At 45.5% G+C, this 26,413-nt stretch overlaps 1 protein-coding gene across 2 annotated transcripts in view; it reads left to right on the top strand.

Annotated features, from left to right (window-relative positions):
• mtcl2 (microtubule crosslinking factor 2) overlaps window positions 1-26,413 on the top strand; it is a 140,441-nt gene that overhangs the window by 71,243 nt on the left and 42,785 nt on the right. For both annotated transcript variants that reach the window (XM_034086782.2, XM_034086783.2), the window contains exons 5-8: window positions 8,555-8,617; window positions 13,687-13,854; window positions 14,648-14,795; window positions 15,138-15,723. In XM_034086782.2, the coding sequence (XP_033942673.1) occupies window positions 8,555-8,617; window positions 13,687-13,854; window positions 14,648-14,795; window positions 15,138-15,723 (965 nt within the window). The remainder of the gene's footprint in view (window positions 1-8,554; window positions 8,618-13,686; window positions 13,855-14,647; window positions 14,796-15,137; window positions 15,724-26,413) is intronic.

Below are 26,413 nucleotides of genomic sequence, written 5' to 3' on the forward strand. Positions count from 1 at the left end.
AGTTTAGAGTCAGACTGTTGTTGATTATACAAGTCTTCTAACGTAGCATCTCACAGATAGACATTTGTGCTTTTATCACAATAATAAAAACAAGAAGTAAACAAACAAAACTGATTCCAGTTTTATCAGTGTACAATACTTTTGAGATACACAACTCATAATAAGGTACCAACAATTATTGCTGCCTTGATGTTAACAATTATGAATGAAATACCTTGAGGTAATTATGCTTAAAGACTTTCAAATCACTCAGTGTTAACACAAATAAACAGTAAATATAATACTTCTGATTACCTAAAACACAGCAGCAGTAGTTGTGAAATGGTCAAGGTGATGTAAAGCTTTATTTGTAGGAAATGAACTAAAGCTACAGATCCACTGGGGTAGTAGTTAATGAACAACTTGAAGGCAAATAGTGATTTATTTCAGTTGAGATCTTCAACTCGTATAACAGACATCACAGCAGGCAAAGAGGCTTTGTGCCCATAGCGACGACAGTAAATTAGCTGTTTGTTTCCTAATTCAGCGCTAGCGGGGTGTTGTAATGCTTTCACAAAAAGTGTGTGAGACACTGCGGAGTGTGTAAATCGCGTGAGTGTGAAGTCATCATGAGCTGAGCAGAGTGGGGATTTGGGGATCGCTGGTGTTGCTTTCGTATTGTCTGCTCCGCTCCGTTGTGCTCTGAGCTGCTCTCCTCTGCGGCAGACAGAGAGGAGAGCTGCTTAACGCTGCATTTGCATCCTTGGAATTCACTAAAAGCTGTAATCAAGTGTGACTTAGAATAAATCTGACGTTAGAGACGGCACGCAACGTCTCAAGTGCCCGTTTGTATTGTTATATTAACATTTATGATTGTTTTAACCTGGTAAAAAGCAGGACTTTAGCAGAAAACACCACCTGTTTCCATCCATCCCTCTCACACACACAGACACTTCATGGTTATGCAACCCATTGTGCGTTGCGTTGTGTAGACCCTTTGTTCCAGTGTGATGTAGAGACATGAGTGTTCTTTCAGCTGGAAAAGGCCCCTCGTCTGCGAGTGTCTCTCTGTCGCTGCAACACTTCAAATAATTAACTTTACCTCCCAGAAACCCACACTGCCTTCACGCGCACACAAACAAACACACACTTTCACTCCTGGCAATATGATCTCATGTCTGCCCTCAGAGGAAATTATTAGCGAGATTTCAGCGGCACATTTTCTAAACCTTTTGACTTGAGTTATTTAGTGTCACTAATCGAGCTTTGGAAATATGATATAACAGTAGCTTTGGATGCTGTTTTACCCAGAAATGTAGCTTTCTCCTATTACAGTTATTCCGTAGCCTAGATTGTCGTGTGTCCATGACCAACACAGAGTTGCTTTGACGTAAACAACCGCTGGAGATCCATGGTGCCGCCACATCTGTGTGTGGAACTAACTGCTCAATTCACATACCAGGAACTTGGAAACCTGAAAAACGTGTTTACGGTCACAGAAAGATGTCTCCTTGTTTAGTTTCCAGTGTTAGAAACTAGCCAATATGTTTACTTTCGAAGATAAATGCTTTGGAAGTTGGAGTTAGCATGCAATTAAAACAAAACTATACTGTATTTTCTGTTAGGTACAATTACAAATATTGAGAAAAAAGGTGTACATTAGTATTCGTTAATAGTATTTTTGAACTTAGATTTTGAAACTTCCCTTGCAACTAAAGGAAAGAACAACCTAAAATATCAGTCGGACACGATTTAACGCCTGCTTGCCTCGGGAGAGTCTGATCCCTGAGAGCATATCTGATTTTGGGGCTGCTTCCTCTCCCGCTCTCTCACTTCCTCAGAGAGCAATCTCATCTATTGTCAGTTAACCTGTGTGCCGGGCCGCGACCTGACTAGGCTGTTAAAACCATATCTGCACACTGTGAAAACCTACTGTATGTATGTAGTCGTAGTCCGTCGCCAAGGCAGTCAAATCTCAATCCAGCAGATTTATTTTTAAATATATCAGTGAATTGCTTCATCTCAAGGCGACAGGACACTATTTTTAATTCTAAGCATCTATTTCTAGCTGTCACCACTGAATACTTTTGCCCCTAATCCACAGCTGGGCAATATATTGATATAATACTAAGATTATGATACATGACTAGATATTGTCCTAGCTTTTTGAACTTGTATCATCACATAAGTGACTTTTCCTCATTTGAAAGGCTACATTGCAGTACATTGATGTCATTTTCTGAAACAGCTGTTTTGTTACATGTATATGCTTTTACTCTAAAGTCATTTCCGGCAATATGCTATGCTAAAAACAAGCCGTACATACGTTTGCGGGCTATATGTCAGCCTTTGCCATGGTTCAAAAAGTGAAATCATTCAAGAAATATTTGACCTGCAGTATCAGCAGATTCATTCCATACCTGATATGTTATGTTAAACTAACATTAGGCACGACAATAAATCCCCGTATCTTTGACGCCATCTTGATTTTAACTCAAGAATCAGAAAATACACCAGGTATATTCAAGGTATGTAGTTCTCATTTGCTCCCTGTTTGCAGTCTCTTAACCTTGCAGTTTACACTGCTGTGCCTCCTCATCCATGACAGAGGAATGACAACATCTCTCTCTTTCCCTCTCTTTTTTATCACTGCCATCACTGTTGTTATCTGTCTCTCCAACTTCTCTCTCTGTCCTTCTCCATCTCTTCCTCTTCCCCCTTCTGTCCTCATCAGTTCCCTCAATCCCCCAGTCATAGGATGCTTTGTCGTTTTTTGTCTATAAAAATGTATCCATCTTTCTATGCATTAGTCATCTTTTTGTTTGACTATTTTCTCAGTATCATTTCACCTGTATAGATTGAACAATGTGATAACTGTGCAGTATAGGGAGATGTTACCTTTTTGCTGCGGCTGTAAAAGCAGAGCCAGAAGCTGTTCAATATGTTATCAGATAACATGGAAGTCAACCTGTTATCTGATCTGCAGTGTAACTGTAGACACGCAGGCTCGGAAACATTAGAACCAGGCTCTGGTCACACTCTGAGTGTGTGCTTTTACATAATGAAAATTCCACTTTTGTAACAGTGAGAAGAGGTGTTTTTTTAAGGGGCTTGAAATTTAAGTCCAGAAAATCTTTTTTCTTTCCAGCGTCAGGCAGTAGTTCCTCAATTAAGCGGTGAAACTGATGATGCAATTTGTACCTGAAGGCAACTCAGACATTTCTCTGGCTGACGATCATCCGTTTGGCAAATTTAGACAAAGTGACTCAGCATTTTTTATGGTTCAGGTATTTAATTACCATTGTCTGCTGCTATGTGTTATTTTGCAGCACGTTCTGTACTGTTAGAGTCGAAGCAAGCCAGAGAATGTTCACAGGTCCGACTGACAGTGAAGGCAGCTTTTTGTCAGTCCTGGTGTTGTGCATGCCAGCTTACTGTCACACTGTCATGACTTCCTGGGACCCTAGAATAGAACAGAGCTGTCGTTCATTTTATTAGTAACACCTAGGCTCTTCCTGCTATAACAAGTCAAACTGTCTCTTGTGGAAAAGGGCTATTAAAATAAACTGGGATGGCTCTGTCTCGCAATATAAGGAATAGAAAGTTACAAAACATGTAGTTAGTTTTTCTTACTAACTGCAACTGTATATAATTCCAATTGCTATTTCAAAATAATCAAAACACAGGTATAAAGCTCCATTATCATGCCCATATTTGTGATGTAAGAATATCTTTATTTTAGCATTACTTCCCCATCCATAGTCTGAAAAAGAGCGCAATCACGTTTGAACTAAAGTCTATTTTGATACCACAACATTAGTTTTTTCACAGCTTCTACTTTGCTGATAATGCAAGAATAGCTCATGCAAATGACACAAGGTGTGATATTCATTGTCTTGAGCTCCCCTTTCAAAAGCCTAGCCCAAATTAAATTCAATCTCTTTCCATCAAGCCTCGCAGTTCGCCTGAACGCTGCTCAGCTAAAAGCCTGATCCAATAGTCCTGATATCCGTTCAACGTCCTGCCAGAATCAGTGGTTCCATTGTGGAACAGGCCTATCGATCAGTGAGTTAAGAGCCATTCATAGTGTTTGCCCCTGATAAACTGACCTTAAAGAGGGTTAGCATTCTTTTCAACCTTTATTATATATTATTATATTTTACTTACTGCTATTGGTTTTTTTTCTCTCTATCTTCAAATAAATACCTCCATCCTTACTGTTATTGGTTTTTAGAGGGCGATTAAACAACAAGGGTAGGGGTAGGATCTTCACCTGTGTCGGTTTTAAATGCAAAACATAAATAAAATAAAGAGGAAAGAAAAGATAAGTGAGTTATGAACCAGACATGGAGGGAGAGACTTAGAGAGGGAGCGAGGAGAGAAGAGTAAGAAGGTGAGAGAGGGAAAGACAGTGGGAGATGAAACATTTAAAGGTTGGGAAAAGTCCAAACTGTGATAGAGGGATAGAAAGAGGAGAGGTGAAGGGGGGGGTGTAATAGGCTTATGGAAATAAACATCAGACAAATAAACAAATCCCCTTCATGCTGATGCTGCACCGCAACTCCACCTGGACATGAGGAGCTATTGAGAAAATCCCTCAGTGCCGTATTTTTCTAAATTCATTTAAAATTAAATGTTGTGAAAATCTTCATGAAATATATTCACAGCAATATTAATATTTTTGTAATTATTATTATTATGAGTACTTATTTTTGCAGTCCTCCTTTCTCATTTTCTTTTATTCTCCCCTTCATTTCCTCCTTTTGTTGTTGGTGGTTCGGTGCAGAGAGTAGCTTGTTTCCATGGAAACGGACTGAACCAGATGAGCTTATAGCTACTTGCCCTGATGTGTGTGTGTGTCAGAGTGTGTCAGAGTGTTTCAGAGTGTGTCAGAGCGTGTGTGTCTGATTGAGTGGTGTTTGGTGGTCTCTAAAGAGAGAAAAGCATGATGATTTATGGGAGTCTAATGCATTAGGCACTCTGATGAAGGATTGTGTGTGTGTGTGTGTGTGTGTGTGTGTGTGTGTGTGTGTGTGTGTGTGTGTGTGTGTGTGTGTGTGTGTGTGTGTGTGTGTGTGTGTGTGTGTGTGTGTGTGTGTGTGTGTGTGTGTGTGTGTGTGTGTGTGTGTGTGTGTGTGTGTGTGTGTGTGTGTGTGTGTGTGTGTGTGTGTGTGTGTGTGTGTCCTGTGTGAGCACAGTAATTATTAGCAATGCTTCCCAGTTATTATGTTCATGTCATTACGTAATTATATTTATGTTTTCTTCCCATTATTTTTCCTTTTATTTCTCTCGGTTGTTACACTTGTAACTCACATCTGTAATTATGCACTCTTATCAGTGTCACCATGGTGATCTAAATGACTGTGGGGATGATCAACATCACCATAGCAATGACATCTGGGGCCTGTACTACGAAGCTGGTTCAACCTAACCTGGATATGTTTGAGTTAGCCGGTTGGCCTAATCCAAAACATACGCGCTCTCGCTAAACGGTCCTACGACGCGGGTTATCAAGTGGATCGCTCAAGCCAGCCGTGTCCTATCTAGTTAGGTGCGCGTTCACATGAAAGGGGTGGTATCTGGAGCATTCGACCAATCACAAACATGGAGAAGCATACTGACAGCGCAGCGTCATACTTCCTGAATGAAAAGTCAACTATAATATTAGACATATGAAGAAGTTAAACTTTAAACATCCATGACTTAAACATTGTATCCAGGATAAAAGCCATAGCTGCACCTGCAAGGTGAATACAGCTGGTAAAAGTGTTTGAATGCGTACATTAACAGGTTTATGATATCACTGCCCCGTCGAAAACACGATCTGACTTTCATTACATTTGTCTCGAGTGTTTCGTCAACTTAATGTGTTGCTTAAAATAATACTTCTGCGTACAGTATGTGACACTGTGAGTGTTGCACGGCCAGTTACGGCTCAGCTGACTCAGATAAGGAAATATATGATACATTATGAAGTGATATGCTGTGGACTGTACTTAATGTACTCTGATCCGGTTACTTATGTTGTGACAGATATTTAAGTAATCTTTCTTAACGCTAATGTTATAATAGTCAGATTGCTCTGAAGATGGAGGTGATATTCTATTAATGTGCACGTTCACACAGTCGGTGATTTTTGCCGGCCGTCTTTCCTGCAACGGCAGCTTTTCTGTATTTCCTTTCTCCTGTAATATGACTTGATCGCTTTAAACTCCGCACACTGAGCTCTGATTGGTCAGCAGGCAGTGCTTTCACTGAGTTGAGCTCTTAGCCTGCAACCTAACCTGGGGCCTATGCTACGAAGCTGGTTCAACCTAACCTGGATATGTTTGAGTTAGCCGGTTGGCCTAATCCAAAACATACGCGCTCTCGCTAAACTGTACTACGACGCTGGTTATCAAGTGGATCGCTCAAGCCAGCCGTGTCCTATCTAGTTAGGTGCGCGTTCACATGAAAGGGGTGGTATTTGGAGCATTCGACCAATCACAAACATGGAGAAGCGCACTGACAGCGCAGCGTCATACTTCCTGAATGAAAAGTGAACTTTAATACTAGTCAAAAATGAAGAAGTTAAACTTTAAACATCCATGACTTAAACACTTTATCCAGGATCAAAGCCACAGAGCTGCACCTGCAAGGTGAATACAGCTGGCAAAAGAAAAAGTGTTTGAATGCGTACATTAACAGGTTTATGATATCACTGCCCCGTCTAAAACACGATCTGACTTCAATTACATTTGTCTCGAGTGTTTCGTCAACTTATGTGTTGCTTAAAATAATACTTCTGCATACAGTATGTGACACTGTGAGTGTAGCACGGCCAGATACGGCTCAGCTGACTCAGATAAGGAGAGATATGATACATTATGAAGTGATATGCCGCGGACTGTACTTAATGTACTCTGATCCGGTTACTTATGTTGTGGCAGATATTTAAGTAAGCTTTCTTAACGCTAATGTTATAATAGTCAGATTGCTCTGAAGATGGAGGTGATATTCTATTCATGTTCACGTTCACACAGTCGGTGATTTTTGCCGGCCGTCTTTCCTGCGACGGCAGTTTTTCTGTATTTCCTTTCTCCTGTAATATGACTTGATCGCTTTAAACTCCGCACACTGAGCTCTGATTGGTCAGCAGGCGGTGCTTTCACTGAGTTGAGCTCTTAGCCTGCAACCTAACCTGGTCCCGACCAGGTTAGCTGCTTAGCATATATTACCATGGAGATCTAGCCTGCTAAAAAGAGAACCAGCTTCGGATGACCGGAAAGCCGGAGTTTTCCCTGAATTTAGCCGGCTAAGCGAAAATCCTGCTTCGCAGTATACCCCCCAGGTCCCGACCAGGTTAGCCGCTAAGCATAAGTTACCATGGAGATCTAGCCTGCTAAAAAGAGAACCAGCTTCGTAGGACCGGAAAGCCGGAGTTTTCCCTGAATTTAGCCGGCTAAGCGAAAATCCTGCTTCGTAGTATACCCCCCTGGAGATCAGTACGAGAGGGACAGAAACTGTGTTGGACAAGGCAAGCATGGGCAAGTTGTCAAAAAAACTGTCAAAATAAAATGAATCTTACTTTTGCACCACATGGCAATAGTGATAATGGACTTTTGTTTTAAGTGACTTTTATTTTAAGTGTCTGTTTCCTAAGGGACATTTAGTTTGTCTATCAAAGGGGCCCTTTTATGCAAATGTTCAGGTTCATATTTCTATTTTGTGACTCTACTGGGACATGTTTCCATGCTTTAATGTTCAAAAAGCTCTTTATTTGTCTCATGCTGCCTGTGCTGTGCTGCAGTACCTCTTTTCACCCTCTGTCTGAAATCACATCACATACATGTGTTGGAGCGCTAGCCTATAGAAGCGCTAGTGTTACATAGTGATGAGGCGTTTCAGGCAGGGGGGGGGGGGGACGGAAACTCCCTCTGGAGGGAACTTTGGGATTTTAGCCTTTGAAGACCGTTCACAAAAACCTATAACACACATGTTAAAATACTCATATAACGTGATACACTCGGATCTTGCTAAACTGTTGGGAACTGTCATGGTCAGAATGCATCCTGCAAAACCTGCAGTCATTTATTGTTGACTTCAAAATCCCGACAATGACAAAATTGCATTAGAATGAAAGGAACAGTGGATGATTGTAGATATTTTCCCATGTCTGTGCAGCAGCTGGCAGTTGAGATGATGGCTCTGTTCGGATGAGATAAAGGTGAAATTATACAGGGGTTAGTGGTCAGTTGTGTTATGTAACACTCTAAACAGCTTATAATGGTTGAACGTGTTTGAATAACTCTTGAGTCAGTGTAAGACAACAAAAACGTGAGCGTGTTGTTTAAACTCTTAGAGTCACTCATGTCTGCTTTAGCACAGTACGGTAAAAAGATAAATCAGAAGTTGAAAGCAATTGGGATGAGTTTATCCTGCAAAATTGTAATACCTGCGTTGTATTCTTCTACAGGTCATATTTCACTCCCTCTGTGTTGATTTAGATCGAATCAATTCTTCATCTTATCTAGACTGCTCATAGCTGATGGTGTCCCAGCTAACTAATGACCGTCTGTATGTGTTTGTGTTACAGAACTCCCAGAAGAAAAGAGCAGCACGACCCAACAACAAACCTGACAAGAAGCTCTGCCCACAGGTAACACACACACACACACACACACACACACACACACACACACACACACACACACACACACACACACACAAACACACAACCATGTTTTCCTCTAGATGGTCTAACAAATCAATAAGAGCCACAAAGTGCTGTCTCAGAAAGTCAACCTTTAAGACACTTAAACCTGGAGAGACTGCCACTTATCACACACACACACACACACACACACGCACACACACACACACACACACACACACACACACACACACAATGACGGATAGAGCGCCATCTGAGATATTGCTGATCCTCAAAATGTGTTTTCCAGTTTCTCCACAGACATAACAAAAGTGTATCCGGCTTTATGTAATAGCATATTCATTATTACATAGATGTGTATTATTATATATTATGAGAGCATAAACACAGTCACACAATTCAATATGTCATATCATTACAACAGCAACCCTGTCTGAGATGTACACCTACTGTATTTTAATGTAATTGTATCCAACAATGCAGAGAAGGTCCCAGTATAAATAGGATGTTTTGCTTTTGGCTTCCTTTCATTCTCTTAATTTAATATATTTTGAAGATAAGCTTTATAATGAAAGTACCGTACTTTTCGGACTATAAGCCGCGACTTTTTTCCCCATTTTTGTTGTACAGCTAACGGCCACTAGGGAACCTCCTAAATCTATGGATTTTACAGGTAAAATTAACCACCTTTAACTCTATGGGCTCTATGACCGGTCCGCGCCCGCCACCTTTAAGCGGCGGGCTCCAGCAGGAAAAGCTGGAGGCCGGAAAAGAGTGAGACAGGTAGCGCGCCAAAGTAAAAGTGGAACCGAGAGACAGAACGAGAGCAAGACAGACGGACAATCTAGCTGCTGCGGCTTATATGCAGGTGCGCTTTATAGTCCGAAAAGTACGGTACATACAGGGTTTATGATCACTTTGTTTGTGAGTCATCCCTGAAACAGCTGTTTTTTCTTCTATTTTCTGCCTTTATATGCTGAATTATTTAAGATAAAAACATGTAAAAGTTGTCTATGTCCACTGACCACAAGCTGTCATGTTGGAGATCTATCATGTTTGATCCCTTAAGTGTGTTCCTGCCTCTCATGACGGGGATGTCTCTCTGCCGATTGTGACCTATTTCCTCTGGGGATCACACTCTATCTGTCCAAACAAGCCGTGTGCAGTTTGAAGCAGATAAATCTGACTGTTCTGTATCCCTCCTCATCTCCTCTTCATATTTAATTCTACCCTCCATCATGCCCTGCAGTCGTTTGCACACAATGTAATCTTCACATACTCAGTTTTTGTTTATGTTTGGATTACAGATCTGGATTCGAAACACACTTAAATCTCCCTCTTAGATCAGGCTCTCTTCCCTCCCCCAAAAATAACTACTATTCCCTTAAAGGTGGGGTAGGTAATTTTGGAGAAACCAGCTGGAGTGCGCTCGACTTTGAAAATACACAACCGGAAAAAATCTGCCATTTCCTTACAGAGCCCCTCCTCCAACAGACACTAACGCGCACATGACCAATGAGGGCACGAGATAAGTTTGTGCACAGATGGAAGGCTGACAGGCAGGTAGGCCATCCAGTTATTTTAGCCGGGCCGGCTAAACGGATTGGTTGTACTTTTTACAGTATTACGGCTTCTACAGATGAATTTTTTTTATGGATTTTTTGTCAAAGCACTTAAGATATTCATTGCTATCGGGATGTTAAGAGCATTCCATGGAATATAACAAAAAGTGTATCTCGAGCCGGTTTCTCAAACTTACCTACCCCACCTTTAACTACAATTCTAAATGTCCTTCCCTTCTTTAGTTTTCCACACCACTGAAATAATTCACACAGTTAAACAAAATTAAATCTCTGTTGAAGTAAGAAGTGTATGAGCTTTGATTAAAAACCCACAGGACTAACATATCGCCAAAGAAGGTGTTTGCAGTCAAGTTAATTCTCTCCCCAGCACCATGTCTCCATCTGCTAATGCAAGCCTTTCTTTTCAAAGCCACATTCCATAAAAGGCCGTACATTTGCTGGCTCTCTCTCTCTCGCTTAATGTGGTTGGAAGCGCTCCGCAGGCCGTAAAACAAATACAGCCACAGAGCTGCCTGTGTGGAATGAGGTGCACAGGGTTAACTCAGGCTGCGGCCACACGAGGACGAAAACGGCTAAACGCATAGGATTAACGCAAACGCAATCGCAAAAAAGCTTCCGTCCACACGCAATAGTTATCCGGATACAGAGGCTCTGTCCGGATAGTGTCTGTCCACACGAGACCGCTCCGTTTAGCTCCAACCGCTGGAAAAGCTGCAGTACATATGCAGGAGCCTGTAGGTGGCGCTGTAACTTCCTCCACAAAAGCAGCGAAGAAGCATGGTTGTCATGGTTGCCCTTCTGTTTATTCTCCGCGGTGGGGGCCGAGGGAACCGGGCAGAGTTTTTCGCCAGTCAACGTGTATTAAAGTTTAAATCTTCCGGACAAAATTATAAAAGTGCCGGTCAAAGGTCTTCTTTGTTATTTATTGAGCTTTAAAACAAATGAATAACGACTCTATATAATATAATAATAAAATACACGGAGCCTCTCTTTTTCCTCCCTCTCTTCGGACAGCGTCAGTGTCTGTTTCATGCAGCAGCTGATCCAGTAATGAGTGACCCGGTCGACAGTAAAAATAAACATATTTATAACTAGTTTAGGGAGTTTGAGAGGTAATTAAAATAGCTAAGGGTGACGATCTGACTTGAAGTGTGTGTTTTGCTGCAGCGGGAGGAGCTGCAGGTGAGCAGAGCTGCGTGTCTCCGTCCTGTCAGATTAGACTTCACTCGCGTTTATGTCCATATCGAGAGAAAGATAAATAATCTGAATTCAGTGTGCAGTTTACTTTGACTCGGGGGTGAGCAGCAGAGGTGGGGATAGGCGGGGCTATTGCCTCATCATTATCAGAAAATGATCGTATAGGGCGTACACACGGAGCCGTTTGACCCCCCAGAGCGTTTGCGTATGCCGTTCTATCCACCTTGGGACCCGTTATCGTTTCCTCAGTCGTTTAGTGCCGTATTCGGTCGTCCTCGTGTGGCCGAACGGTCTATATGACACTAAACAGTAACGCAAACAACCGTTTTCGTCCTCGTGTGGCCGCAGCCTTAGACCAGCAGCAGTAAGAGCTTACATTGAGATGGAGATAAATACATGAATATGTATACTATTTATCTTGAGAGCCGACTCCTTAAAAAGTTGGATGTTGCTTTAACTGTTTTTTTGGCCACAAGGGGGCAAAAACACACCACAACAAGCCCTTGCTCATGTTTCTTTGGCAAACATTTTCAATTCGCTTGTCCATTCACAAATCCAGAAGATATGTGAGCATTTATGAAGTATTGTTAATAACCACCATTCCTATATTCACTCCTCTAGCTCCTTATTTGTTCTGGCTCTTTTGCGGACAAATGCTCCACTATATTCATTAGCTATTAGCTAACTGTATCTGTCTGCGCTTTGGTGCTGGGCATGCATTTTACATTGGGGTTATTCAAGCTTTTTTCTTTGAAAACAACTTTCCAAATGAGGTTTGTGGGAGCAGTAAGACTGACCAATCCTGTGCCTAAAATGTTACTCAGAGGTTTGTCAGAAATGACTTTCCCATTCACAACTGAGTCGATCGACAATGTCAATTCTGAAAAATTAAGTACATTTGATTGACATGTATGTTCTGCTACAGCCTTATATGAACTAGCGGGACAGATAGCTAAACGTTGCTAAGGCTAGCTAGTGTTTATTATGAATACATATGGCCGTATACTAATATTCCTGAGTTACTTCCCTGATTATTCTTTGCTTGTGCTGCTGTTCAATTTCTGTTCAAACTTTCCCATTATCGAACTATCTGCTACTCTTAACAACTTATTTTCATGCTATGTAAATCCAAATAGTTTAAAATAGCCTACCAGATAGTAAATAGGATACTGCTTACAATGCTGTGCGTACTGTAAGTCATTGAGCTCAAAATTACGAATATGTATTCTGTATCGCTGTCTGTCAGTAATTATACACTTCATATGCTGTATGACATCTGAGGCAAACCACTAATGAGGGTTTTCTGGAGTTTCCTTTGTGTTTCTTTGTAAGAGCCTCACAAGGAACAAACACAGCATTACTCTGACCTCACCAGTTGGTAGCTGAAAGCCACAAGCTAGTCACATTGCTCTTTGTCGCTATTTTTCCAAGTTCAAGGCAGTTTTGAATAGAATGAAAAACCAATTCATCCCACTTTATTGTGTTTAAACGGCAGACATGCAAACTGTTTTTGGCTTTATATTATAATCATGAGAGATATGCACAAACATAATCATGTTTTTCAAAATACTGAACTTTACAGAACATAATTGAATGTCAAAAACCATCACGTATCTCACCCTAGACCTCTGAGGTTGTCCACTTATCTGCACATATTTAACTTGCCTTATTTGAGTGTGTGTCTGCACTGTTCCTGTGCGTTCATCCATCTTTCTGCAGCTTTTACTTTCTGTGTATTTCCGTCAGATTTTCCTTTCCCCTCATTTGACCTTTTTCCCTGTGTAGATAAGTCAAGTCCTCCTTCCTCTGTGTGTCTTTTGTCCTGTCTGTTTTCAACAATGGCTGCCTTAGTGTGAGTTTGTATCATTCAAAGTGAAACGGGAAAATCATGAGCAGCATCCTTGTCTCTACGTAATCCTCAATGTCGCTCTCATTACTTCCTCTTTACTCAAATACTTCAGGCAGCACTAAATTAATATTGTAATTATTGATTTAAGTTTTGATTAAAAAAATGTTCCTAAAAACCCAAAGAAAATGTGTTGCACAAGTAAAGGAATTGACAGAAGCTGGAACTCATAACACATTTATATTTTTTATTTATTGATTAAAATGACTTAACAATGCAAGGACTCATCATTGTATTACTTCTAACGGTGCTAAACATAGAAACCCCCCTTTGCACGGTGTGTGTGCATGTTAGCCTCTCTGTGACACCGAAGCTTTCGTATAAACGTCACCTCTGTGCTCTTCTCTGTTTCTGTCCCGTCACCGCAGGAGGACAATTCAGACCTGAAGTGTCAGCTCCACTTTGCCAAAGAGGAATCAGCTCTGATGTGCAAGAAGCTGACCAAGCTGGTGAAGGACAGTGAGGCCATGAAAGAGGAGCTGGCCAAGTTCAGGTCGCTGTACGGAGACGTCAACGCCTCGCTCACCGTGGAGGAGGTGAGACGATGAGGAGGACAGAAAGAAACTAGATATTCACTTGAGAGCTTATTAAAACTTGTTTCAGACACTTATTAAGTAAGCAAAACCATAACATCGGTATCCAGTATCAAAAACTACCACATCATGGAAAAGATGGTAGATGGATAAGGAGTTTTATTTCATATTTAGAGCTGTGGCGGCTCCCATACATGTAAGTGTTTTCTGACAACATCTTAAGGAAAATCGAAACCCTTCGTTTCCATCATTTTCTCACCATTTAGTTGTTTACATCTTGATGATTGCCTGTAAACTGCTTAATGGAGCAATAAAGCTATTATAGGGGTCAACGTTTGAAATGTCCAGACCCTTTGTACCCAATAAAAAAAATGAATTCCAAAATGGCTGGGAAAACGCTACAGAGGTTGGTTTGTATTGTAACGAAAACAGCATAAACACCTCATTAATCCCAAATCTTGTCAGAGCCATTTCAATGACCAATGCTGAAAACAAAAAGCCGATTTCCTTTACAGTATGTACTTTTTAGTTACTTGTGTTTAAGATGAGGATTTGAATATCCAGGACTGTTGATATTGAATATATATTCATAACTATTCATATTGATAACAACATGACAGTTTGTCCTTTCCAACAATGAATGGAGTGGTGCAAAGAAAAATGGGATAAGAATGGTAGAAAGACCTGTATGCGCTTCATTAATTCATGCTTTTTTAAATGTCTACAGTTGATTGAAAGTGCGGAGGTGATGAAAGAGTTTGTTCTCTTCTTCTTAATGTCGTTAACTCCCCCTCAGGTCGCTGACTCCCCCCACACCCGTGAGGCGGACATCAGAGTCCACCTGAAGCTGGTGGAGGAAGAGGCCAACCTGCTGAGTCGACGCATCGTGGAGCTGGAGGTGGAAAACAGGGGGCTCCGAGCTGAGATGGACGACATGAAGCAAGGTAGCTTTTAAACTCACGTATTGGATCGATTGAGAATATCAAGTCATTGCTTTTTTGTGGTTTACTAGGGAGTGTGCGTTGCTTTTCATCCGCGTTAAGAAGAATGTATACAGTCACAACCATCCCTTTGACAGAACCAGGCTAGCAGTTTCCTACTGTTTCCAGTCTTTATGCTAAGCTAAGCTAACAGGCCTCTTGCTCCAGATTTATATTTACCATATGAGTGTTGTCAATCTTCTCATATAACTCTCAACAATACATCAGAAAGGACTTTTTCCCATATACTATACCGCTTAGTTTCAAATTTAAAATGTAACTTACCTATCGTAATTGTTTTTCTAGATTGCCCTCAGGAACTAAGTGGTGTTGGCGGTGGTCTGGGGTCAGGTCTTGGCCTGGGAGGAGCCATGGTTCTTGGGGGCGGGGCTTCGTCTGAAAACGTCATGGAGCTCCAGAGACACCTCCAGTTTGTGGAGGAGGAGGCGGAGCTTCTGAGGAGGTCTCTCATCGAGATGGAGGAACAGAACAAACTCCTGATGAACGAGATTAACCGCTACAAATCTGACTTCCCGCCTCCAACGTCCTCCATGTCGTCTAACTCATTGGACGGGCTGCTTAACGACAGCCCGATGCACTCCATACAGGAAGGGGCGGTGCTTATCAGCACAGACGCCCCCGCCCAGGAGGAGGAGCTCAGACTGGCGAGGCTTCAGATTGGAGAGCTGGGCGGGAAGGTGAAGAAGCTGCAGTACGAGAACCGAGTGCTTCTGTCTAACCTGCAGCGCTGCGATCTGGCCTCCTACAATGCTCCTTCCTCCTCCTCCTCCTCCTCCTCCTCCTCCTCCTCCTCCTCCTCCTCCTCCTCCTCACTACGACTGGCTCTGGAGACGGACGCAGAGGCCGGGGACTCAGCTGAGTGCCTCCCAAGGTAGTTTTTCAGTTTCAGTACAACTGAAACTGGTTTATAAATGGTTCTTAATAATGAATAAAGTGTTTACACAAATGACAGAAGGACCAACCAGAATAACCTCATCCTCACAGACACAAATAGACTTAATATTAAGTAATAAACCTGAGAGAGTGGATAAAACATTTAATTTCATCACTGGACTATCTGACCACAACTTAATATTAATATCCAGAAAACTCACAAAGAAACGGTTCCACCACTCTTACAAACCTCTGGAACAACTAAGAATACCAAAAAATGAATTTGCAAACTTTGAGCAAGCTGTGCAACAGACTGACTGGGAAAGTATGCTAACTGGGAGCAGTGTAGAAACAGACAGCCAAATGTTTGCGACCAAGCTACATGATTTAGTGCAGATGTTCTCCAGAAAAATGAAAAGTGGAAAAAACAAAAACAATGCACTTCCTTGGTTCAATACGGACATATTGAACTTGATGAAGGAAAGAGACTTTGCACTGAAAAGAGCACTGAAAACTAAATTAACTACAGACAGGCATAGGTTTACGTAACAAAGTAACTCAAACAATCAGAAAGGCCAAAGCCAACTTTTTCATAACAATAATTAATGAGGCAAAAGGTAACACTAAAATAATTTGGGAACAGATTAAAACCTTACTGGGAATCAAGCACAGGCAAAAAAAGCAGCTGGAACTAAAAGAGAATGGTAACCTAGTGCAAGACCCAGAACAACTTGCCATAGCTTTTTTTAATACATATTTTATCAATTCTGTAGATGAGATTGCACAGACCTTCCCTTTTGAGAGCAGAACATATTATCAAAGTCGACGAAAGTAAGATGTCCTTTTGCATTCAACCCATATCGGAATTAAAAACCAACGCAATTATTAATTCTCTTAAAACTTCGACAGCTAAGGACACATACGCTATGGATTCTACAATGCTTAAATCACTGCAAGATTACTTATGCCCCTTTCACACCAGCGCCTTTTCAGCTCCGGCTCGGAGCTAGAGCCTGAAAAGCGCCGGGTTTTCCAGTTCACACCGGAGCTGCGCCGGCTCTTAGCTCCGGAATCCGCTTCATTTCCAGCTCCAAAAAATTGTCGGTCCAGAGGCAAGAGCTTTGGAGCTAAGAGGTGACGTCGCTTACGTCTCTCTTACGTCGAGGCGTGCAGGAAACTAAACCCACCTCCCATGGGTCGACTGTTATGCCTGCCTACAAGCAGTAGTGCCTATAAACACACTTTATAAAGTCAGGCAACACTAACCAGGCTTCGCGTGATTCTGTTTATTTGTGCCTTACTTTGACCATCCGTTCGCTGTTATCGATCATTGTGGAGAGAGGCAGACGTGTTGTTTTGTATTATTGCAGCTATCGGATGCAAGTAGTCAGTTTAGCTTCGGTTGCTATGCTAACATCACCCGTTTTATACCAGAGAAACTTTCATAACAGCATTGTGATACCAAACAGTGTCAATTCTGACTGACACACATTCACTTAGGCTAAGGGAACTGGGGATATGCATCAGCTGCTTGTGTGAGTCGGATAGTGAATACTTTAGAGCGGCCGCTGCAGTGTGAGCTAACCGGGAGCTAACGGGAGAATAAACTCCTGTGGAAGAGCAGCCAATACTGCAGCGGTCGGTCAATGCTGCAGAAACACATTAATAAACAATGAACCACGGCACTCTGGAGAAAAGTATAAGGTTGGAGAAGTCGTTATTCAATTTATTCTGGCTTCGTGTGATTAAAAGCAACACGATCATCGACCCGACGCAGTTGTTGTTGTTGTTGTGAGCTGCCGTTGGGGGGCAAATCAGCGATGTAAACGGTGACGTCATGACGCAGCAAGGGCAGCTCTGGGGCGCCAGTGGGCGGTGTGCACAGAGCGGGAGCTGAAAAGGGAAACCGGAGCTGAACCAGAAAAGCTCCCGCTCGGAGCTAGAAACTGAAAAGCGCTGGTGTGAAAGCCGCATTAGTCTGCCCTCTTACCCAAATCATCAATTCATCTGTATTACATGGGACATTCCCAAGTGCATGGAAGACTGCAATTGTAACCCCCATTTTCAAGTCAGGTGACCCTCTGAACATCAACAACTACCGCCCAATTAGCATCTTACCTGTAGTATCCAAGGTGGCTGAGAAGTGGGGTGTCAGAACAGCTTGTCTCCTTCTTAAACAACAGTCCATTTCAACTTCATCCCATGCAGTTTGGCTTCAGGGCAAATTATTCAACCGAAACAGCCAACTGCTTTTTTATAGAAAAGGTCAAAGCAATGGTTGACAAAGGAGGTGTTGTTGGTGCAGTATTTCTGGATTTACGCAAAGCCTTTGATACAGTCAACCATAAGGTCCTTCTGTCCAAACTGTCGGCTTTAACTGCTCTCCATTAACACTCAGTTGGATTGAATCATACCTCACTGGTAGGCGTCAGCATGTTATCGTCAATAATCGACTCTCTCCAGCTCTAGACTTAAGCACCGGAGTACCACAAGGTTCAATACTTGGTCCACTTCTTTTTTCCCTATATATTAATGACCTGCCATCTGTCTGTCCTGATGTGGAAACACAGCTATATGCCGATGACACTGTGATATATGTGCATGCCAACACAAAGCAAAAGGCTGCTGATAAACTGACCTCAGCTTTAGTGCTGATCACTAGCTGGCTACACCACTCCTGTCTTCAGCTTAATGTCAACAAAACAGTTGGAATGTTTTTCACAAAAAGAAAATGCAACATTGTGTCAAATATAAGCATCTCAGGTGAACATATTAACATTGTGCCTCAGGTTAAGTACCTTGGAATCATTATTGACTCTAATTTAACATTCAAAACACAAGTCAAAAAAGTGACCCAAAGAGTCAAGTTTAGCCTAGCAAATTTTAAATACATAAGAAACACAATGACATTGAATTCTGCCAAATTACACATGAATGCCATGATCATGTCACATCTTACATACTGTCTCACAAATTGGGGGCAAACTAACAGCTCCACACTGAAGCCACTAGCAACCCTGTACAAACAAACCCTCAAAGTACTGGACCAGAAACCTAACCGCTCCCATCACTGTACCATCCTCAACAAGCATAACATCCTGAGTTGGGAAGATTTAATAAAGTATAGGAACATCGTTCTGGTTTACAAAATCCTGCACAATACAGCCCCTCCACCTCTTAACTCATTGGTTACTCAACGTAACAACACCAGAAGACCACGAGAAGCTCCACACATGGCGACCTATCAGTCCCATTCAGGAAGAGTACAGTCAGTCATCATTCTCGGTCATAGCAATACAAAACTATAGGTTACTTACGTAACCCCAATTGTCAGAGTAACATATCGTGAGATGTCTCACTATGGGATGCGCCTCATCGCGGAGCAAATAGAAGCATCAATCTCATTACGCCAATCCTGATTGGCTGGTGATCTTGACGTCAGCGTCAGGGAATTCACCCCCTATAAGTAGCTTGCGCTACGTCACATGCGTCATTCAAAATAAGCACCTCTTCTCGCTTCACCATAGCAAGGAGGGCCGCCTGGTGAGACATCTCACTTCATGTTACTCTGAGGGCTGGGGTTACATTAAGTAACCTATAGTTCTCATTCATAACACTCCGTTCGATGTCTCACTATGGGATATTGTAGCTCCCGTATTGCCAGACGAGCTTATCTCGAAATTCACCAAACCAACCAGAACTTAACAGGTAGAGCTCTGACTCAACAAGGTGCCCAGCACTGCTCGGGCCACACTAGGAGCAGAGACGTCTAGCCTGTAAAAGCGGACAAAAGTGAGCGGCAAGGACCAGCTCGCCGCTGCACAAATGTCTTGGATGGAAACACCCTTGAGCAAAGCCCAGGATGTAGCCAGACCATGAGTCGAATGAGCACGCAGACCCGAAGGTGCTTGCAAACCCTGACTCGTATAGGCCAAAGCAATTGCCTCCACAAACCAGTGGGAGAGACATTGCTTAGTAATAGGCTTGCCCTTCTGAGGGTTAGCCCAGGACACAAAGAGTTGGTCATTATGATGAAACTCTTTTGATCTGTCCATATAGGTGCGTAAAGCACGGACTGGACACAGCAAATCCGGCTGCTGTTCCTCGGAGGAACACAGCGGCGGAGGAAATGCCTCAATGTCAATTGGGGTACATGAACCAAACACCTTAGGCTTTAGCAATAGCAGCCAGGTACACTTTGATCATAGAGAAAGCTCTGTGTTTGTCAAGTCCTGTAGAAATGATAAAATCACCCCGACAGGACATTGAAAAGAGATGTGCCCTTCTTGAAGGCACCACTCCTCAAACACCCTCCACTTACAGTCATAGAGAGACCTGGTGGAGGAAGCTCTCGCACTCTGAATAGTGTTTATCACCTACTGAGGGAGTCCCACTGTATTCAGATTGTACCACTCACGGGCCAGGCCCATAGTGTCAAGCGCTCTGGGTGTGGGTGAAAGATCGCCCCCCCCCCCCCCCCCCCCCCCGCCTGAGACAGTATGTCCCTGCGTAGTGGGAGCTGCCATGGCTGCCCGCACAGCAGCTGATATATCTCCGCCAGCCAGTACATTGCAGGCCAGTGCGGAGCTATCAGGATAAGTGTGTGGCGTTGCTCTCTCACTCTGGCCAGAGTTGGGGGTATCAGAGCTAGGGGTGGGAACGCGTACAGAAAGCCCGGAGGCCAAACGTGCGCGAGCGTGTCCACGCCTAACAGCTGACATTGAGCATTTTCTTTCGATGCGAACAGATGTACCGCAGCTCTGCCGTAACGCACCCACAGCTGACTCACAATCCTTGGATGTAGAGTCCAGTCTGCATATAGTGGTGCACCTCTGGACAGTAGATCCGCCCCGAGGTTCATCACTCCTGGTACGTGCGTCGCTCTCAGAGAGAGGAGACGTCTGCCGCTCCATAAGATCAGTTTGCGTGCCAGCATGTGTAACTGGAGAGAACGCAAACCCCCTTGGCGGTTTATATACGATATTGTGGTCGTATTGTCTGTCCTCACGAGGACATGATGTCCTCTGAGAAAAGGCAGAAAGCGTTTTAGGGTGAGGAACACCGCTAAAAGCTCCAGGTAATTTATGTGCGCCCGCTGGAGGTCTCTGCTCCAGAGACCCCTCACCGTACGACCTTCGTAAATACCTCCCCAGCCTGTCAGACATGCGTCCGTGGTGACCACCTTCCGTGAAAGGACAGCACCCATAGGCACACCCCGTACTAGAAAAGTTGGATGCAGCCAGTGGCGCAGTGCCATTACGCATTTCACAGTAACCATTACTCTCCGCGCACCATGGCGCGCAGGGTTTAGTTTTAAAGCGGCTACCCAGCGCTGAAACTCACTCATGTGTAAGTGTCCTAGTCGTACGACCAGGACGGCTGACGACATGAGCCCCATTAACCGCAGGCATGATCTGAAGAGAACATGTTTGCGCAGCTGGAAATGAGCGAGACAAGCTCTGAAAGGTTTCACTCTTTCCGTTGACAGGCGGGCTGTAAAGGGCACCGAGTTCATGTGTAAACCCAGGAAGAGTACAGTCTGTGCTGGGCACAACATGCTCTTCTCTGTGTTTATTATGAAACCCGTCTGTGCGAGAAGCAGCCAGGCGTCCAGGTAGGTCGCCAGGCGAATACCCTGTTGTCTTAACGGGGCTATCGCGGCTTCCATACATCGTACAAACACTCTTGGACTGAGAGACAGACCGAAGGGAAGTACTCTGTATTCATAACAGATCCCCTGAAATGCGAACCTCAGATATTTCCTGTGTGGGTAATATACTGGGATGTGGAAATACGCATCTTTCAGGTCGACTGATGTAAACCAGTCGTTTTGTCGCACGAGACGCAGCAGAGATGTGTGAGTGAGCATTCTGAATTTGTATCTTTTTAGATATTTGTTCAGAACCCTCAAATCTAGTATTGGCCGAATTCCGTTCCCTCCCCGTTTGGGAACGAGGAAATACTTGGAATAAAAGCCGCTCTGACTCTGCTCGGCGAGTACTATAGATATAGCCCTCTTTTCTAGAAGTGAGAGGATCTCTCTCTCTAGAATATGGGCTGACTCTCCTCGGGCTTGTGAATACAGAATGCCTGAGAAGCGAGGGGGGGGTGACAGCGAATTGGAGTCTGTAGCCCTGTGTTACTGTCTTGAAAACCCAAGCAGATGTTGTGAGCATTTTCCACTGTATGCTCCTTAGAGCCAGCGGAGATGTCACGTCTCTTACCCTCTAAGTCTCTATTTGTTGTGTTATGGGGCCCTCTAGTGTCTGAACACGGTGGTACCCCATTTCGACAATCCCCACCGACACTGCGCATGCGCGTGACGGTGGTGCCTTCACAACCCCAGCCGGCACTGCGCATGCGCGTGGCGGTGGTGCCTTCACAGACCCATCTATTATCCGCCTTTTGAGAGAGGCCGTAGCTGCTCTCAGAAGGGGAACAGTTGGCGGACTGTTTATTGTTTTTATTGTTTTTCTTTTCATTTTTTGGAGCTGCGCCCTTGGCCTGAAGCCTGGATGCGTCAGCGGAAAATGGTTTTTGTGAGAAACAAAAACAATATTGTGTTTTTGCAGACTTGAGGATGGTGTTGAGGCATCTCTCGAGGCAGCGGGAACACATCTAGAGCTGGGGAACCGTGGACTTCCAGCTCTGTCACAGAGGGGAGAAGGGGGGGCTGTCAGGCCACCCGCTTCTTCTTCCTCGACTGCTGGCCAAAATTCTGGGTCGGCTGCGCCTGGGCTGCAGCCGGAACTGGAGATTTTCTAGGCCAACTCGCCCTCGTCTCCTGCCTGGGCTGGGGACTCGGGGCGGGCTGCGACCTCTGCTGTTTCGGTACTTTGAACCGAGCAGGGTTCGAGGCAGCTTGGGCGAAGGAGTGACCCTTCGAGGGAGACAGAGGTGGAGGGCCTTGTCCTCCTTCTTTTTCGACTCGCATCTCCTCTGCATGGAGGCGAGAGCGGAACGATGGGCATGTCTAGCACGTCCTCCTTTTCCCGGTCTGGGAGGTTGGTGAGGTTGACAAATGTCTGTGATCGCGGCCATTTCGTCCAGAACAGCCGGTCCAGGATTGCTTGACAGATCCTCGCAGAGCTCCGCTTGGTATGCGGTTAGCAGCGAGGAAACGTTCAAAGCCCTGGCGGACAACGCTACGGCTCTGTAGGACCGTTCAGTCATGGTCGACTGGAATCGGTCCGCTTGGTGACGGGACCAGCCTCGGTAGGAGGTGGGCTGCCACCAGCGGTTCCATAGGCGGTATGCGGAGCAGGCCGAGCCTCTCCATACCGTCAGTCTAGGGAGGAGGCACCCTGGATTGGGGCCTTGTTGCTAAAGGGCCGGTCTCTCCACGAGACCGACACCTCATCCAACATCTCCGGGAAGACCGGGAGGAGTTGCCTCTTCGTCCTCGTTGTTTGGGGGAAATGTTTCCCCTCGTAACGGGACCTGGAGGTCTCCTTGACCATTTCGGGCCACGGGATGTCTAGTCTGGACACGGCACGCTGACACACGGCCTGCAGGTCCATGCTCAGACAGGGCGAAGCTGGTGTGCTATCGCCCGGGAGAGCAGCCATCGCTCCCGGCTTTGCAGCCTGAGCCGATGACACGAAGATATCGTCTTCTTGCTCATCCGAATCAGACAGGAGGAACTCAGAGGCATCCTCTTCGTCCTCCATATAATCCAATTTCAGGACATCCTCCGCGGGCAAAACCATGGTGAGGTCCAGCCGGGAGCTCCAGCTTGGTAAAGCGTGGGGCTCCGTTCCCGCGTTTATTGCCGCCACCGGTTCCGCAGCTGCCGCTGTTGATGAGCCCCAGACCGACACAGTGCGGGGCTCAATCTCTGCGGCGGACGCCCCCGCGTCTTGATTTCCAGCCAGCAAATCAACGGACATGAGGGGGTCCTGTCCCGACAAGCTAGCTTGGCGTGCTAACCGTCGGCGGAGGCTCTTTACGGTGAAGCGGGCACAATTCCCGCACGAGCCGGGGTTGTCAATAGCCTCCTGGGCGTGTTCCAGCCCGAGGCAGGACGAGCAGACCTGGTGTGAGTCTCCATCCATCCATCCATCCATCCATCTTCTCCCGCTTATCCGTGGTCGGGTCGCGGGGGTAGCAGTTCCAGCAGAGAGCCCCAAACTTTCTTTTCCCTGGCGACATCAACCAGCTCTGACTGGGGGATCCCAAGGCGCTCCCAGGCCAGCGAAGAGATATAATCCCTCCACCTGGTCCTAGGTCTACCCCTTGGTCTCTTCCCAGCTGGACGTGCCTGGAACACCTCCCTAGGGAGGCGCCCAGGTGGCATCCTAACTAGGTGCCCGAACCACCTCAACTGGCTTCTTTCGACGCGAAGGAGGAGCGGCTCAACTCCGAGTCCCTCCCTGATGACCGCACTTCTCACCTTATCTCTAAGGGAGACACCAGCCACCCGGCGGAGGAAACCCATCTCGGCCGCTTGTATCCGCGATCTCGTTCTTTCGGTCATGACCCATCCTTCATGACCATAGGTGAGGGTAGGAACGAAAATGGCCCGGTAGACAGAGAGCTTTGCCTTCTGGCTCAGCTCCCTTTTCGTCACAACGGTGCGGTAAAGCGACTGCAGTACCGCTCCCGCTGCTCCGATTCTCCGGCCCATCTCACGCTCCATTGTTCCCTCACTCGAGAACAAGACCCCGAGATACTTGAACTCCTTCACTTGGGGTAAGGACTCATTCCCTACTTGGAGTGGACAGTCCATCGGTTTCCTGCTGAGAACCATGGCCTCAGATTTGGAGGTGCTGATCCTCATCCCAGCCGCTTCACACTCGGTTGCGAACCGATCCAGTGAGTGCTGAAGGTCGCAGACCCCCTCACCCCATACTCCCGCAGCACATCCCACAGTAACTCCCTGGGAACTCGGTCATAGGCCTTCTCCAAGTCTACAAAACACATGTAGACCGGATAAGCGTACTCCCAGGCCCCCTCCAGGATCCTTGCGAGAGTAAAAAGCTGATCCGTCGTTCCACGACCAGGACGGAATCCGCATTGTTCCTCCTCAATCTGAGGTTCGACAATCGGCCTGACCCTCCTTTCGAGTACCTTGGAGTAAACTTTCCCGGGGAGGCTGAGTAGTGTGATGCCTCTGTAATTGGCACACACCCTCTGATCCCCCTTTTTAAAAAGGGGAACCACCACCCCGGTCTGCCACTCCTTCGGTACTGTTTCCGACTTCCACGCAACGTTGGTGAGACGTGTCAACCATGACAGTCCCTCAACACCCAGAGCCTTCAGCATTTCCGGGCGGATCTCATCCACCCCCGGGGCTTTGCCACTGTGGAGTTGTTTGACGACCTCAGTGACCTCCCCCCGGGAGATTGGTGTTGATCCCCTGTCATACTCCAGCTCTGCCTCTAACATAGAGGGCGGAGTTGTCGGGTTCAGGAGTTCCTCAAAGTGTTCCTTCCAACGCCCCAACACTCCATCAGTTGAGGTCAACAACGTCCCATCCTTACTTTACACAGCTTGGATGGTCCCCTGCTTCCCCCTCCTGAGGTGTCGGACAGTTTTCCAGAACAACTTTGGTGCCGCCCGAAAGTCCTTCTCCATGTCTTCTCCGAACTTCTCCCACACCCGCTGCTTTGCCTCGGCCACGGATGAGGCTGCTGCCCTTCGGGCCCGTCGGTACCTTGCAACTGCCTCGGGAGTCCCCTGGCATAACAAATCCCTGAAGGCCTCCTTCTTCAGTCGGACGGCTTCCCTGACCACCGGTGTCCACCAGGAGGTTCGAGGGTTACCGCCCCTTGAGGCACCTAGGACCTTGAGACCACAGCTCCCCGCCGCGGCTTCGGCAATAGAGGCTTTGAACACCGACCACTCTGGTTCAATGTCCCCAACCTCCACAGGAATGCCCGAAAAGCTCCGCCGGAGGTGTGAGTTGAAGGCCTCCTGAACTTGGGCCTCCTCCAGACGTTCCCAGTTCACCCGAACTACACGTTTGGGCTTACCAGGTCTATCCAGAGGCTTCCCCCGCCACTCGACCCAACTCACCACCAGATGGTGATCAGTTGACAACTCCGCCCCTCTCTTTACCCGAGTGTCCAAAACATACGGCCTCAGGTCCGATGATACGATAACGAAATCGATCATGGACCTTCTGCCTAGGGTGCTCTGGTACCACGTACACTTATGAGCATCCTTATGCTCGAACATGGTGTTTGTTATGGCCAATCCATGACTAGCACAGAAGTCCAGTAACAAACCACCACTCCGGTTCAGATCAGGGGGGCCGTTCCTCCCAATCACGCCCCTCCAAGTGTCTCCATCATTGCCCACATGTGCGTTGAAGTCTCCCAGCAAGATTAAAGAGTCCCCTTCAGGAGCCCCATACAGGACTCTTTCCAGGGTCTCCAAGAAGGCCGTATACTCTGAACTGCTGTTGGGTGCATAAGCACACACAACAGTCAGAGTTTTCCCCCCCATAACCCGCAGGCGTAGGGAGGCGACCCTCTCGTCCACTGGGGTAAACTCCAACAACGAAGCACCTAACCGGGGACTTGTGAGTATCCCCACACCCGCCCAGCGCCTCACACCTTGAGCAACTCCGGAGAAGAATAGAGTCCATCCCCTATCCAGAAGTAAGGTTCCAGAGCCGACGCTGTGCGTAGAGGTGAGCCTAACCAGATCCAACTGGTACCGCTCCACCTCCCGCACAAGCTCCG

Source organism: Pseudochaenichthys georgianus, chromosome 7 (genome assembly GCF_902827115.2).
Source record: "Pseudochaenichthys georgianus chromosome 7, fPseGeo1.2, whole genome shotgun sequence".
NCBI classification, from domain to species: domain Eukaryota; kingdom Metazoa; phylum Chordata; class Actinopteri; order Perciformes; family Channichthyidae; genus Pseudochaenichthys; species Pseudochaenichthys georgianus.